General features: G+C 37.3%; 1 protein-coding gene across 3 annotated transcripts in view; it reads right to left on the bottom strand.

The window, feature by feature from the left end:
- The window catches only part of COL21A1 (collagen type XXI alpha 1 chain), a 193,059-nt gene that overhangs the window by 56,092 nt on the left and 120,579 nt on the right, over window positions 1-16,388 (bottom strand). For all 3 annotated transcript variants that reach the window (XM_059938999.1, XM_059938997.1, XM_059938998.1), the window contains one exon: window positions 312-365. In XM_059938999.1, coding sequence (XP_059794982.1) covers window positions 312-365 — 54 coding nt within the window. The remainder of the gene's footprint in view (window positions 1-311; window positions 366-16,388) is intronic.

Genomic DNA, 16,388 nt, shown 5'->3' on the forward strand with positions numbered 1-16,388 from the left:
GAGATTGTATCTAAATAACCTCCACTATCCTACTGCCATGATTCCTTGCTTCAGCACCGTGCTTGTCTTTTTTTAGAACTTTGTGATTTAGACTCATCACATAAATTTCCTGCTAGCAAAACTCTTCCCAGTTTGTAAAAGAGGATTGAATATTTTAATATTTTACAGTATTCCACAAAGAGCTTCTACAATCCTAGTCTGGAAGTCACTGAACAAGCATAGGGCATCTGGGAGGAGAACTTAAATAGTCAAAGGATTTCATGACAAGAGAAGGACGTCATCCTTTAGAACTGAATTGAGAAGGTACTCACAGGCTCACCCCGTGATCCATCCTGCCCTGGAGCACCTGGAGGTCCTGCTTCTCCCTTTTAATGATAAAAAGAAAGAGAGAATTCCATTTGCACATATGCTCACTAAAATAGTAATATGTGACATTACATACTAAAGCATATTAAATATAAACAAAAACAAAAATTACTTCTGTATTATTTTCTTTCCTTTCTTTTTTTAAAAATTGAAGTATAGTTGATTTACAATGTTGTGTTAGTTTCAGGTGTACAGCAAAGTGATTCAGTTATACATATATATTCAGTTTTATGTATATTTTTTTCAGGTTCTTTTCCATTATAGTTTATTACAAGATATTGAATATAGTTCCCTGTGCTATGCAGTAGGTCCTTGTTGTCTGGATTATTGATATCAACTTTTCCTGACATCAGATAAGTCATTCTGAAATTCATAAGGTGACTATATAAATATCAAATCTATACATGACAGCAGATAATTGAGTTGTTATAAAATAACTGGGGTACTTGTATACTCCTTCTTATGAGAATAGGATTATGCTTCTCTTCAAAGTAAATGTGACATATCACATTTATATCAGTCTTTTTCATATCTATTTTTATTTTTACTTTAAAATTTTTCACCTGTCGGACATAATGTGACCTTGCCTCTCAAGAGTTGCATTTTAAAATCAAAAGAAAACTTTCATTAAGAATGCAGCTATTTATAGGTTATTACTTGAAATTATTTGGCACTGTAATCCAGTATCTATTTAAAATAAACATCTAAAATGTGTATTTTAAGTAGCTGTTCAAATTATAATAGTTTTCAGTTATATATCTTTAAATTACTCTTCTCAAATTATTTATGCACCTTATTTTACACCCACTTTCTGGAACGCTATAAGTTTTTCCCAAATGAATCAATTGCTAGCATGTAAAAACGTATCTGACACTATGCCTACTAAAACAATAAGTATTAGCTGAATTTAATCCTAAAATGTATAATATCCACAGATCAATACAGCTATTAAAATGCCTGGACGAAAATAAAGAGCAGTTGGGGAGAGTCCCTTGAAATAGACACAGACACACACCACACACACATCCTCAAACATTTAGACTTTTTGAAACCTATCAGTCATCAAGAGCCTTGATGCTGTGTGTCTTCTCAGCAAAGTATTACATCTTAACAAGCAAAGTTCTCTGCAAACAATTGTGCCACACTTGGCATTGTACCAGAGAGAACATTTCATCCTACATGAGAGCAAGAGAGAAAGTAAAACAAAAATGAAAATATTTTTCTTGTAAATAACTCAAATACCTGAGTCAAAATAAGTTTAAGGGGGAAAAAGTCTCAGAATACATGTGCTGAAGCATATGGCAACACCATTTTCCATAGTTTCATATTCTAATGAACTCCCCAAATTGTACAAAATGAACCACAGAGGGAAGAACCAATAACACTTGTCTAACAAAATCAGCCCTTAGAAAAAAAAAAATCCAGCCATATCACATTATATAAACACTGCTTCCCCCACTTTTATGAATTCTTGCAATTCATTGGCACAGTGAAATACCAGCTAAAGCCAAATATTTCATCTGTTCCAATTTTATTTACAAACACTAGATGACAGTTGAGGATAGAAGGGGAAAAGGATAATGTTTTCCTGTAAATCAACCAAACTAGAGGGCAGGGAGGTCCTGCCTACCCAATGGTTCTACAGAAAATCTTATGAAAATATCAGAGAAACAGAGATGGACGTTAGATTCACAAAAGCCACAAGTTAAAAAGCCTAAACGATTAGAGAAAAGGGCTATGGCAGGTCCTAATGCCAGAGGGAAATTATACAATAACAATCCTGAACTCGACACTCACAGCAATAGTCAGTGTAAGCAGCTTTGGGCAGAAAAAAACTCTTTGCAGGAAAGAGCTTTCTGCAGGGGGCACCCCTTTGTCTTGACACTAACCTTACACCAGGCACCCCTGTGCTTTACTCATCTCTGGCCCTAGCACACCTTTCAAATCTTTAGATCACATAATACTTTGCCTAACTTGTTGGTTCTTTCTGTAGATCAAAGAAGTAGAAATGAAGAATAAGTAATTAACAGATGACCAGAACTTTTCCCTAGCTTCCCATTCAGTAATCTCACACACTGTGTGAACAAGATAGGATCTAAAGAAAGATCACGAGGAGTTGACAAGTCTGCACTCAAGCTGGCATACAGTGGGGGCTGGCAACCACTCTGACCCCCTAGCCCAATGATTAACTGAGATTACTTCCTGTTTCCCTTTAAAAGCTTTTATGGCTGAGCAGAATCTTCGGAGGTGGTTTTTGGGAGGACACTGAGTCCATCATCTCCCCAGATTGCTGGCATTCTGATTAAAGGCAACTTTCCTCTCTACCAACATTTTATGAGTATTGACTTTGTAAGTGGTGAACAGCGGGACCAATTTGATAACATCAGGTGGAATCACCCGTGTCAGTGGTTCTCAAGGATGGTCCCCACCCCAGCCAGATCAGCTTCACCTCACTTGGGAACTTCAAAATGCAAACTTTCAGGCCTTGCTGCAGACCTATTGAGTCAGAAACTCTGGATGGCGGGGCCCAGAAATTTATGTGAACAGCTAATTCTGATGATTTGAGAACGATGGCAGAGTTGTAAGTCATTAGGTCGCTTAACTTCTCTCACCTCCAGGTACTGTCATATGTGACTGTCATACTTAAGCAGATCTGTAGTTTAGATCATCTGTATATAAATTAAAGGCGGGAGGAGACTTGTCCAACAGCAGAAACAACTAATTTGGGATTACATAGCTACTTTGGTTGGTAAAGATCTCTCCTTTTACTTTTGCGACCATTAACCCAGTCTTAATATTTTATTCTAATTAGGAGATTTTTTTTTTAAAAAGTAACCATCAGCAATATATATCAATAATGGAGTTCCACAATTATTTGAGAATTTAATTTCTTCTTATTCTTTCTGCTTCTTGTTAGGACAGATAATCAGAATGATACAGAATCGTATGAATAAAACAGCATCTACTCTTTATAATATACAGCAGTGATTCTCCAACTCTAGCTGCATCAGAATCACCTGGAGTGTTTGGTAAACTGCAGATGGCGGACCCCATTTCAGACTTTCTAATTCAGTATTCTGGGGTGAATTCCAAGAATATTCATTTCTAACAAGTTTCCAGGAGGTGCTGATACTGCTGGTCTTGCAATGACATTTTGAGAACCACTGATCTAGCCCAGATCTTAAGAAAGAGACTCCACACCCTTTCTGCCCTCACCCACCCCTTTCTGTGGAACCACAGTGGTTTTGTATGGCTTTACACTTGGTACTGAGTTTTACAATGGCCAGATTGTTCAGCAGGTGTCTCTATGTAGGAACTGTTTTCCTGGCTTGCACATTCTTTAAAGGCAAGAAACACATCCTATATGAGGTTTGTTTGTTTGTTTTTTAATCTCCCAGAATACTTAAAATAGTGCTGAACACAATATACGACTATAGGTAAGACTATGTTCCCTGCTTTACAACCATTGGAGCACATCAAGGAAGGAGGAATGGATGATTTATTCTTAAATACTCGATTTTGAGAAGATAAAGGAAATGGGAAAAACATTTGCGGATAGGGCTATTGCATATGCTGTTGGAAGATTATGCAGTGTAATTACAACAAGATGATGGCCAGTAATCTTTACCTAGGAATGTTCTCTTCATTCTTTTAATAATGTTTCATTGGGACACGAAAGGATGATTTCTGCTTAGTCATTTTCCACAAAATTATCCAGTGTGATACACAACTAGTATATGAAATTCAGTACTGTAACCAGAACTTAATCTGATCACTTGATTGCTTTTATGACCTGGAGATCCTGGTATAAACCAGTATGTTTGGCTGGTGGAAAAAAAGGCATACAGCATGTCTCTACCTCTAATTTATCATTTTGCTATTCTATTATTAATTCCTTCTTGATATAAGATAATTGAGAAAATGTCATGCTAACATTATTCCTCAATCCCATCTCTGCAGCTAATGTCAAAGATGATTTATTCCACAAGAAACCAGTTATTTTTAAAAAGCAAATTTAACCCGAAACAGAGATGTGAAACTTGCATTGCTTGTGTATTTCCTTTCATGTGGTGGTCTTTGGTACTCACCCACAAAAAAATAAAAGAATGGGGATGGGGATTAATTTAGTTTGTGGCCATTGCAATCCTCAAAATCTGGTGGAAGGTGTGTGACCATTAAAATATAATTTAATTTGGAAGAAGATCCTTACTTTGTTATTAAATACTTTAATTTGACTTTGCTCTTACTGCATGGTTTATTCTTAGTATGTAAACACATCTCTAGCATGCCAGAGAATATATTGAAGATGTAAGACTGGGGAAGCTTCTCCTGGCTGACCAAATAAACAAACAAGAAGTTTGGAAAGCATCATGCATAAAGGGAATCACACAAACCAGGCCCGGAATTCAGGCTCTGCCATGTAACTGACTGTGCACTTTGGGGTAAATTCTTTAATTGCTCTTAATCTGATCTTAATGTCAAAATGACATTGATATTCCCAACTTCATAGATTTCTTTTTTAGGAAAATAAAATAAGAGCCTTTGCGAAAGTGCCTTGCACAGCTCTAGAAACAGAAGGAGAGATCCAGAAAAGTTAGCTAGTCTGCTGCCACCAAAGAATGGGAGTTTTAATGGTTCTTTACTCTTACGATTTGTTTCAGGATACACTATTTTCAAATAATGTTATTTTTTAATTTGTACTGCTATGGTTTGGCATTATAATTTAGGCAGAGTGAATTATTTTTTAACTGCTTGAAACAACACATATTGATTATTTCATAATTTCTGGGGCCAGAAGTCTGGGCATGGCTTTACTGAGTTCTCTGTGTAGGGTCTTATAAGGTGCTAATTGGGAGGTCTGCTGGGCTGTGTTCTCACCTAGAGGCTTGACTGCAGAAGTATCTTCGTCCACATTCACTCACTTTGTTGGCAGAATTTGTTTCATTGCCACCAATGGCTACTTACTTCATCAAGACAGCAAGGAAATTCCCCAGAGCAAGCAGGCTCTAAGTGGAGATTTTCATAATGTAACATCATTATAGGAGTGACATCTGTTGATTAGAAGCAAGTCATAGGTCCTGGGCACACTCAAAGGTAGGGGTTTATGAAAAAGCTGGAGCACCAGGAGGTGGTGGCCACTTTCAGTTCTGCCTGGCACAATTATTGTCACATATCCCTGTAAGGGTTGTACTATTTTGCTTTGCTTCCAGCAATGTATGAAAATGCCTGTTTACTCACAGCCTTGCCAAGCAGACTGTACTATCAAGCTTTTGAACTTTTGCCAACCTAATGGGTAGGTAATTGTATCTTGGCATGGTTTCAATTTGTATTTCTCTTATTATGAGTGAAGTTGAACATCTTCATACATTCAAGAGCCATTTTACATCTTTTTGGTTTTGAGAATTATATATTCATGTCTTTTTCCTTCTCATCTATGTATTTATTTTTATTGAAATATAGTTGATTTACAATATTATATTAGTTTCAAGTGTACAGCATGGTGATTCAATATTTTTATAGTTTATACTCTCTTTAAAGTTATTACAAAATAACAGCTATATTTTCCTGTGCTGTACAATATATCCTTGTTGCTTGTCTACTTTACACAGAGTACTTTGCATCTATTAATCCCTTACCCCTATCTTGCCCCTCCTCTCTTCCTTCTTCCCACTGGTAACCACTAGTTTGTTCTCTATGTCTGTGAGTCTGTTTCTGTTTTGTTATATAAATGCTTTTATTTTATTTTTTTAGATTCCACATAAAAGTGATAACATATAGTGTTTGTCTTCCTCTGTCTGACTTATTTCACTAAGCATAATGCACTCTAGGTCCACCTACATTGTTGCAAATGGCAGAATTTCATTCTTTTTTATGACTGAGTAATATTCCATTGTGTATATACACCACATCTTCTTTATTCATTCATCTGTTGATGGACACTTGGGTTGCTTCTATATCTTAGCTATTGTAAATAGTGCTGCTATGAACACCGGCGTGCATGTATCTTTTTGAATTAGTGTTTTAATTTATTCAGATATATACCCAGGAGTAGAACTGCTGGGTCACATGGTAGTTTTATTTTTAGTTTTTTGAGAAGCCTCCGTACTGTTTTCCAAAGTGGCTGCATCAATTTACATTCCCACCAACAGTGTACAAGTGTTCCTTTTTCTCCACATCCTCTCCAACATTTGTTATTTCTGTTCTTTTTGATGATAGCCATTCTGACAGATATGAGGTGATATCTCATTGTGATTTTGATCTGCATTTGTCTAACAGTGATGTTGAGCATTTTTCATGTGTCTGCTGTCCATCTGTATGTCTTCTTTGGAAAAATGTCTATTCAGATCTTCTGTCCATTTTTTAATTGGGGTTTTTTTTTGATATTGAGTTGTATGAGCTATTTATATATTTGAGATATTAATGCCTTGTACATCATATCATTTATAAATATTTTCTCTCACTCAATAGGTTGTCTTTTTGTTTTGTTGAGGGTTTCCTGTGCTGTGCAATAGCTTTTAAGTTTAATTAGTTCCCATTTGTTTATTTTTGCTTTTGTTTTTTTTGCCTTAGAAGACAGGTCCAAAAAATATTGCTATGATTTATGTCAAAGAGAGTTCTGCCTATGTTCTCTTCTAGAAGTTTTATGGTTTCAGGTCTTACATTTAGGTCTTTAATTCATTCTGAGTTAATTTTGTATATGGTGTTAGAGAGTGGTCTAATTATATTCTGTTACATGTAGCTGTCTGGTTATCCCAGCACCATTTATTGAAGAGACTCTCTTTTCTCCATTGTAAATTCTTGATTCCTTTGACCATAGGAGTGTGGGTTTATTTATGGGCTCTCAGTTCTGTTCCATTGATCTGTATGTCTGTTTTTGTGGCAGTGTTGATTACAGTAGCTTTGTAGTGTAGTCTGAAGTCAGGGAGTGTGATACCTCCAGCTTTGTTCTTTTTTCTCAAGGTAACCTTGGCAATTCAAGGAACTTTGTGGTTCCATATAAATTTTAGGATTATTTGTTCTGCTTCTGTGAAAAATCTCATGGGTATTTTGATAGGGATTGCATTAAATTTGTAGATTGCTTTGTGTAGTATGGGTATTTTAATAATATTCACACTTCCAATCCAAGAACATGGAACATCTTTCCATTTCTTTGTGTTATCTTCAATTTCTTTCATCAATGTTTTATAGTTTTTGGAGTATAGTTCTTTCACCTCCTTGGATAAGTTTACTCCTAGGTATTTTATTCTTTTTGGTATAACTTTAAATGGGATTTTTGTTTGGTTTCTCTTTCTGCTAGTTCATTATTAGTACATAGAAAAGCAACAGAATTCTTATGTATCAATCCTGAATCCTGCAACTTTACTGAATTTATTAGTTCTAATAGCTTTCTGGTGGAGACTTGTGGGTTTTCTCTATAGAGTATCATGTCATCTGGAAATAGTGACAGTTTTACTTCTTCCCTTCCAATTTGGATGACTTTTATTTCTTTTTTTTTTTTTTTTTTTCTGATTGCTGTGGCTAGGACTTCCAATACTATGTTGAATAGAAGTGGTGTGAGTGGGTATCCTTGTCTTGTTTCTGATTTTAGTGGGAAGGCTTTCAGCTTTCCACTGTTAGTATTATTTTGGCTGTGGGTTTGTCATAATTGTCCTTTATTATGTTGAGATATATTCCCTCTATATTCATGTTGATGAGGGTTTTTTTTATTATGAATGGATGTTGAATTTTGTCAAATGCTTTTTCTGCATCTATTGAGATGATCATATGATTTTTGTCTTTCCTTTTGTTAAGGTGATATATCATATTGATTGATATGTATATGTTGAAGCTTCCTGTGACCTTGGAATACATCCAACTTGCATAGTGTATGATCCTTTTTATGTATTGTTGAATACAGTTTACTAATATTTTGTTGAGGATATGTGCATCTACATTCATCAAAGATATTAGCCTGTAAATTTTTTTTTTTTTTTTTGGAGTGACTTTGTCTGATTTTAGCATTAGGGTAATGGTGGCCTCATAGAATGAATTTGGGAATGTTACCTCCTCTTCAATTTTCTGGAATAGTTTGAGAAGGATAGGTATAAATTATTCTGTATATGTTTGCTAAAATTCCCTAAGGAAGTCATCCAGTCCTAGGCTTTTGTTTACTGGAAGTTTCTTTTTTTTTTATTACAGATTCAATTTCACTTCTAGTGATCAGTCTGTTCAAATCATTTGCTTCTTCTGACTCAGTCTTGAGAGACTGTACATTTTAGAAATTTATCCATTTCTTCTACATTGTCCAATTTATTGGTGTATAATTGTTCATAGTATTGTATTATGATTTTTTCTCTCTCTGCAGTATCAGTTGTTATTTCTCCTTTCCTTTCTTATTTTGTTTATTTGGATCCCCTCCTTGTTGGTGAGGCTGGCTAAAGATTTATCAGTTTTCTTTATCTTGTTTCCATTGATGTTTTCTGGGATTTTCTCTTTCTTTCTTCTTCTTCATTTTTTTTTGGTCTCTATTTTATTTGTTTCCTCTTGATCTTTTTTATATCCTTCTTTTTGCTGACTTTGGGCTTTATTTGTCCTTCTTTTTCTTATCCTTCTAGGTGGTAGATTAGGTTGCTTATTTGACATTTTTCTTGCTTATTGAGGAAGGCCTATATAGCTACGAACTTCCCTCTCAGCTGCTTTTGCTGCATCCCATATCTTTTGGAAAATTTTATTTCCATTTTCATTTGTCTCAAGATAAATATTTTCTGATTTTCTCTTTGATTTATTCATTGATCCATTGGTTTTTTAGTAGAAAGTTTAGTCTCTCTGTGTTTGTGTTTCTCCCATTTTCTTTCTGTAATTGATTTCTCATTTCATACTATTGTGGACAGAAAAATTGCTTGATGCAATTTCTATCCTCTTAAATTTGTTGAGATTTGTTCTGTGGCCTAGCATGTGATCTACCCTAGAGAACATTCCATGTGCACTTGAAAACAGTGTGTATTCTGATGTTTTTAGATGGAATGTCCTATAGATATCTATTAAGTATAAGTGATTTATGGTGTCACTTAAGAACAGTGTTGTCTTATTGATTTTCTGTCTGAATGATCTTACATTGATGCAATTGGTGTGTTAAAGTCCCCTAATATTATTGTATTATTGTCACTTTCTCCCTTAGAAGACATTCAAAGAAGTCTTAACATGTCTATAATTGGAGTTCTTAGATATAAACAAAAACAATGTAATAGAATGCCTATTTAAAACTATAATCCAAGAGAATAGTCCAGAATTAATAGTCCTGAATCTACTTATTGACAGGATTTGGGATAACTGAAATTCTTAATTCTGAGACACAACTTATACTATTAAACTTTAAACATAAAGTATTTTTTTAACACTGTGGGCTTTCATACAAAAAGACAAAGCCACTTACAAGGGAAAGACAATTACATTGGTCTCAGCAACATACAGGACAGCAATGAAGCAACATTTCAAAGAAATTCAGAGAAAAGCAGTGAAAATCAGCAGATAAGTGTTTAAAAGGATAGTGGCAATGGCAAAACAGTGACAGTCAGGCTGTTATTAAAGTAACAAGAATATAGAAAAACATGTTAAAATACAAGAATTCAGAGAATACTGTATTCACAAGCCCTTCCTAAGGAACATACCAGAGGAGAAGTTTCATCCAGCCCAAATGATGACTATGGGATATTGGTGAAGGGGCTGGTGATGAACACTGAATATATTAATTGCAAATTTGAAACAAAGGTGGGGAAAGAGTGGAAAAATAGTTTATAAATATTATATGATCTGACAAAGTAAAAGTATGATTAAACAATTAAGAAGAAAAGGAAAAGGGAAAGAAGAAAATAGAATAAATTGATTAATTGCCACATAGATGATAGGGTATCATTTAAAGTTAACAAAACAAATAATATATGCCTAAGTCAGGCAAAGGGGGCATAAAGGAACTCTAAAATGTATTTTTTATAGACTGCTAAAGGTATTGGTATAAAGATCATTAGTAGTTAACACTGCTATATAGTATATTTGAAAGTTGTTGAGAGTAGATCTTAAGAGTTCTCATCACAAGAAAAAAATTTTTTCTATATTTTTGTATCTATATGAGTTGATGCATGTTCACCAAACTTATTGTGGTAAACATCTCACAATATGTAACTTAGACAGTGCTGTATGTCAATTATCTCAATAAAACTGGAAGAAAAAAAAGACCACTGAGAAAAATATACAAATTTTCCTAAATCCCAAAGAAAATAAAAGCAAAAAGGAAAATATAACAGATCACATTAAGAAAGAAGTATAGTAAATACAGCATAATGCACATAGTAAGTATAACAAAATTATAACATAATCATTATGACAGAGATAAGACCAATCCTATCAGTCAATAATAAAAATATTTCAGATTGCTTTAGAAAGGAAAGACCAATTCTATGCTTGATAGAAGAGAAACAACTAGAACAAAGTGATTCAAAAAGCTTAAAGCTACACAACTGCAGGACGGGCAAAGTTTCTGCAAACAATACAAATAATCAGAAAGGATGAATGTAATCCTGGTAAAGACAAGGCAGAATTCAAGCTAAAAATTATTAAAGGAGACAAAAATGACATTTTATAATGCTAAAGCCACAATTCAAAATGAAGTTCTAACAGTTGCGAATAACTATGCAACAAACAACATAAAAACCACCTTCATGAAACAGAAGATGGAAGGAGAAGTTGATGGAAATGCATTAAGAGGGACACTAACAAATCACACTCTGTCCAAAGCATGTCAAACAAACCAGAAATTAAGTATATAGATGATCTCAAAAAGATAGTCAGTGAAATAGATCTAATGAATGGATACTGAGTTTCACATCTCAAAATAGAATTCACCTTCTCATATTCACAGGGAACACTCCTGAAAACTGAACATATAATAGTTCAAAGACTAAAATTCAATAAATCCCATAAAGAAGAAATTATACAAATAATATTCTCTGATGCAGTGTAAGAAGACCAGAAATTGATAACAGAATCAAAATTAAACACCTCTCAACCTAAAAAAACCCTTTTTTTTAACTTTTAAATAACTCTTGGAAAAACAAAAATAAAACCAAAATTGCAAAAATTCTAAAAAACAATATTAATGACAACATTACACATTAAAATCAAGGGGGTTTAATTGCAGAATGATCAGAAAAAAATTTATAATTTAAATACTAAGAGCAAAAAATAGTGAAAGAATGAAAATAAATAAATTTAATTCCCAATTATGAAATATAGAAAAAATATAAGAAAAAAAGATAGAAAGAATATAGATTAACAAGTTTAAAAAACTGGAAATATCAATGAAGTTAATAAATAAATTACAATGTTAGATCTTTAAATAAAAACCAACATAGTAGAGAAACCAAAAGCTTACATAATCTCACAAAAAAGAGTAGAAAGGGAAAGTATAAATATTCAAAGAAACAACAGAATAATCATTGAAACAGAAAACTTTTTAAAAATCATGAGAAGAATTTGCATAATTTGATAGAAGTCACTTGAAAAATCTGGATGGAATGGTTAATTTTCTAAGAAAATGAAGTTTACTATCGTTGCTTAAGCCAAGCAATTTTCACGTAAGAAATAAGAGGAAGTTATCAAGGAAAAAACTCAACAAAAAAGCACCAGGCCCAGATGAAGGAAAAACCCTGTGGTGTTTGATTTCAACTGTAACTACCAATAATAAGTCATTATTATAAAATATATAATATCAGGAATGAAAGATAGGACATTACAAATCTTACATCAAAAGGACAAGAATAATGCAATGTTATAAACAAAATATGTCAACAAATTTGAAAACTGAATGAAATGGACTATATCCTTGAAAGGTACAAATTACCAAAACTTAATTGAGAAGAAAGAGAAGCTCTAAATAGCCCAATATTTAGCAATGGAATTGAATTAGTAATTAAAATCTTCCTCACACCCACAAAGCCCGGGTCCAAATGGCTTCACTAATGAATTGTACCAAATAAGGAAGAAATGATACGAATTCTATAAAAACTCTCTCAGAAAATAGAAGACAGTATTATTTTGATATCAAAGCCATACAAAAATATGACAAGAAAACTACTGACCATAATCTCATGAACATAGACACAAAAGTCTTTTAAAACAATATTTCCGCCTGAGAGAAGATGGCGGAAGAGTAAGACGCGGAGATCACCTTCCTTCCCACAGATACAGTAGAAATACATCTACACGTGGAACTGCTCCTACAGAACACCCACTGAATGCTGGCAGAAAACGTCAGACCTCCCAAAAGGGAAGAAACTCCCCCCGTACTTGGGTAGGGCAAAAGAAAAAAGAAATAACAGAGACAAAAGAATAGGGACGGCACCTGCACCAGTGGGAGGGAGCTGTGAAGGAGGAAAGATTTCCACGCACTAGGAAGGACCTTCGCGGGCAGAGACTGCGGGTGGCAGAGGGGGGAAGCTTTGGAGCCACGGAGGAGAGCGCAGCAACAGGGTTGCGGAGGGCAAAGCGGAGAGATTCCCGCATGGAGGCTCGGCGCCGAGCAGCACTCACCGACCCCAGAGGCTCCTCTGCTCACCCGCCGGGGCGGGCGGGGCTGGGACCTGAGGCTCGGGCTGCAGTCGGATCCCAGGGAGAGGGCTGGGGTTGGCAGCGTGAACACAGCCTGAAGGGGTTAGTGCACCACAGCTAGCCAGGAGGAAGTCCGGGATAAAGTCTGCAGCTGCCGAAGAGGCAAGAGACTTTTTCTTCCCTCTTTGTTTCCTGGTGCGCGAGGAGAGGGGATTCAGAGCGCCGCCTAAACGAACTTCAGAGACGGGCGCGAGCCGTGGCTATCAGCGTGGACCCCACAGCAACAGGGGCGCAGAGGAAAAAGCGGAGAGACTCCCGCACAGAGGATCGGCGCCGAGCAGCATTCACCAGCCCGAGAGGCTTGTCTGCTCAGCCGCCGGGGCGGGCGGGGCTGGGAGCTGAGGCTAGGGCTTCGGTCGGATCCCAGGGAGAGGGCTGGGGTTGGCGGTGTGAACACAGCCTGAAGGGGTTAGCGCACCACAGCTGGCTGGGAGGGAGACCTGGAAAAAGTCTGCAGCTGCCGAAGAGGCAAGAGTCTTTTTCTTGCTACTTTGTTTCGTGGCGCACAAGGAGAGGGGATTCAGAGCGCCGCCTAAACGAACTCCAGAGACTGGCGCGAGCCGCGGCTATCAGCGCGGACCCCAGAGGCGGGCGCGAGCCGCGGCTAACAGCGCAGAATCCAGAGACAGGCGTGAGCCGCGGTTATCAGCGCAGACCCCAGAGACGGGCGTGAGACGCTGGGGCTGCTGCTGCCGCCTCCAAAAATCCTGTGTACGAGCACAGGTCACTCTCCACACCGCCCCTCCTGGGAGCCTGTGCAGCCCGCCACTGCCAGGGGCCCATGATCCAGGGACAACTTCCCTGGGAGAACGCACTGCGAGCCTCAGGCTGGTGCAACGTCACGCCGGCCTCTGACACCACAGGCTCGCCCCGCCTCCTCCGTACCCCTCCCTCCCCGCGGCCTGGGTGAGCCAGAGCCCCCGAAGCAGCTGCTCCTTTAGCCCCGTCCTGTCTGGGCAGGGAACAGACACCCTCAGGCGACCTACATGCAGAGGCGGGTCCAAATCCAAAGCTGAACCCCGGGAGCTGTGCGAACAGAGAAGAGAAGGGGAAATCTCTCCCAGTAGCATCAGAAGCAGTGGATTAAAACTCCACAAACAACTTGATGTGCCTGCATCTGTTGAATACCTGAATAGACAACGAATCATCCCAAATTCAGGAGGTGGACTTTGGGAGCAGGATATATTAATTTTTCCCCTTTTCCTTTTTTTGTGAGTGTATATGTATATGCTTCTGGGTGAGATTTTGTCTGTATAGCTTTGCTTTATAATAGCTTTATTTTACTTCACTATATTATAGCCTCTTTCTTTCTTTCTTTCTATTTTTTCTCCCTTTTACTCTGAGTCGTGTGGACGAAAGGCTCTTGGTGCTCCAGTCAGGCATCAGGGCCGTACCTCGGAGGTGGGAGAGCCAACTTCGGGACACTGGTCCACAAGAGACCTCCCAGCTCCACGTAATACCAAACGGCAAAAATCTCTCAGAGATCTCCATCTCAACATCAAGACTCAGCATCACTCAATGACCAGCAAGCTACAGTGCTGAACACCCTATGCCAAACAACTAGCAAGACAGGAACACAGCCCCATCCATTAGCAGAGAGGCTGCCTAAAATCATAATAAGGCCACAGACCCCCCAAAATACACCACCAGACGTGGACGTGCCCACCAGAAAGACAAGATCCAGCCTCATCCACCAGAACTCAGGCACTAGCCCCCTCCACCAGGAAGCCTACACAACCCACTGAACCAACCTTAGCCACTGGGGACAGATACCAAAAACAGCAGGAACTACGAACCTGCAGCCTGTGAAAAGGAGACCCCAAACACAGTAAGATAAGCAAAATGAGACGACAGAAAAACACACAGCAGATGAAGGAACAGGGTCAAAACACACCAGACTTAACAAATGAAGAGGAAATAGGTAGTCTACCTGAAAAAGAATTCAGAATAATGATAGTAAGGATGATCCAAAATCTGGGAAATAGAATAGACAAAATGCAAGAAACATTTAACAAGGATGTAGAAGAACTAAAGAGGAACCAAGCAACGATGAAAAACACAATAAATGAAATTAAAAATACTCTAGATGGGATCAATAGCAGAATAACTGAGGCAGAAGAAAGGATAAGTGACCTGGAAGATAAAATGGTGGAAATAACTACTGCAGAGCAGGATAAAGAAAAAAGAATGAAAAGCACTGAGGACAGTCTCAGAGACCTCTGGGACAACATTAAACGCACCAACATTCGAATTATAGGGGTCCCGGAAGAAGAAGAGAAAAAGAAAGGGACTGAGAAAATATTTGAAGAGATTATAGATGAAAACTTCCCTAATATGGGAAAGGAAATAGTTCATCAAGTCCTGGAAGCACAGAGAGTCCCATACAGGGTAAACCCAAGGAGAAACACGCCAAGACACATATTAATCAAACGGTCAAAAATTAAATACAAGGAAAACATATTAAAAGCAACAAGGGAAAAACAACAAATAACACACAAGGGAATCCCCATAAGGTTAACATCTGATCTTTCAGCAGAAACTCTGCAAGCCAGAAGGGAGTGGTAGGATATACTTAAAGTGATGAAGGAGAAAAACCTACAACCAAGATTACTCTACCCAGCAAGGATCTCATTCAGATGTGATGGAGAAATTAAAACCTTTACAGACAAGCAAAAGCTGAGAGAGTTCAGCACCACCAAACCAGCTTTACAACAAATGCTAAAGGAACTTCTCTAGGCAAGAAACACAAGAGAAGGAAAACACCTACAATAACAAGCCCAAAACATTTAAGAAAATGGGAATAGGAACATACATATCGATAATTACCTTGAATGTAAATGGATTAAATGCTCCCACCAAAAGACACAGGCTGGCTGAATGGATACAAAAACAAGACCCATATATATGCTGTCTACAAGAGACCCACTTCAGACCTAGAGACACATACAGACTGAAAGTGAGGGGATGGAAAAAGATATTCCATGCAAATGGAAATCAAAAGAAAGCTGGAGTAGCAATTCTCATATCAGACAAAATAGACTTTAAAATAAAGACTATTACAAGAGACAAAGAAGGACACTATATAATGATCAAGGGATCGATCCAAGAGGAAGGTATAACAATTGTAAATATTTATGCACCCAACATAGGAGCACCTCAATACATAAGGCAAGTACTAACAGCCATAAAAGGGGAAATCGACAGCAACACAATCATAGTAGGGGACTTTAACACCCCACTTTCACCAATGGACAGATCATCCAAAATGAAAATAAATAAGGAAACACAAGCTTTAAATGATACATTAAACAAGATGGACTTGATTGATATTTATAGGACATTCCACCCCAAAACAACAGAATACACATTTTTCTCAAGTG

Source organism: Balaenoptera ricei, chromosome 11 (assembly GCF_028023285.1).
Source record: "Balaenoptera ricei isolate mBalRic1 chromosome 11, mBalRic1.hap2, whole genome shotgun sequence".
Lineage (NCBI taxonomy): Eukaryota > Metazoa > Chordata > Mammalia > Artiodactyla > Balaenopteridae > Balaenoptera > Balaenoptera ricei.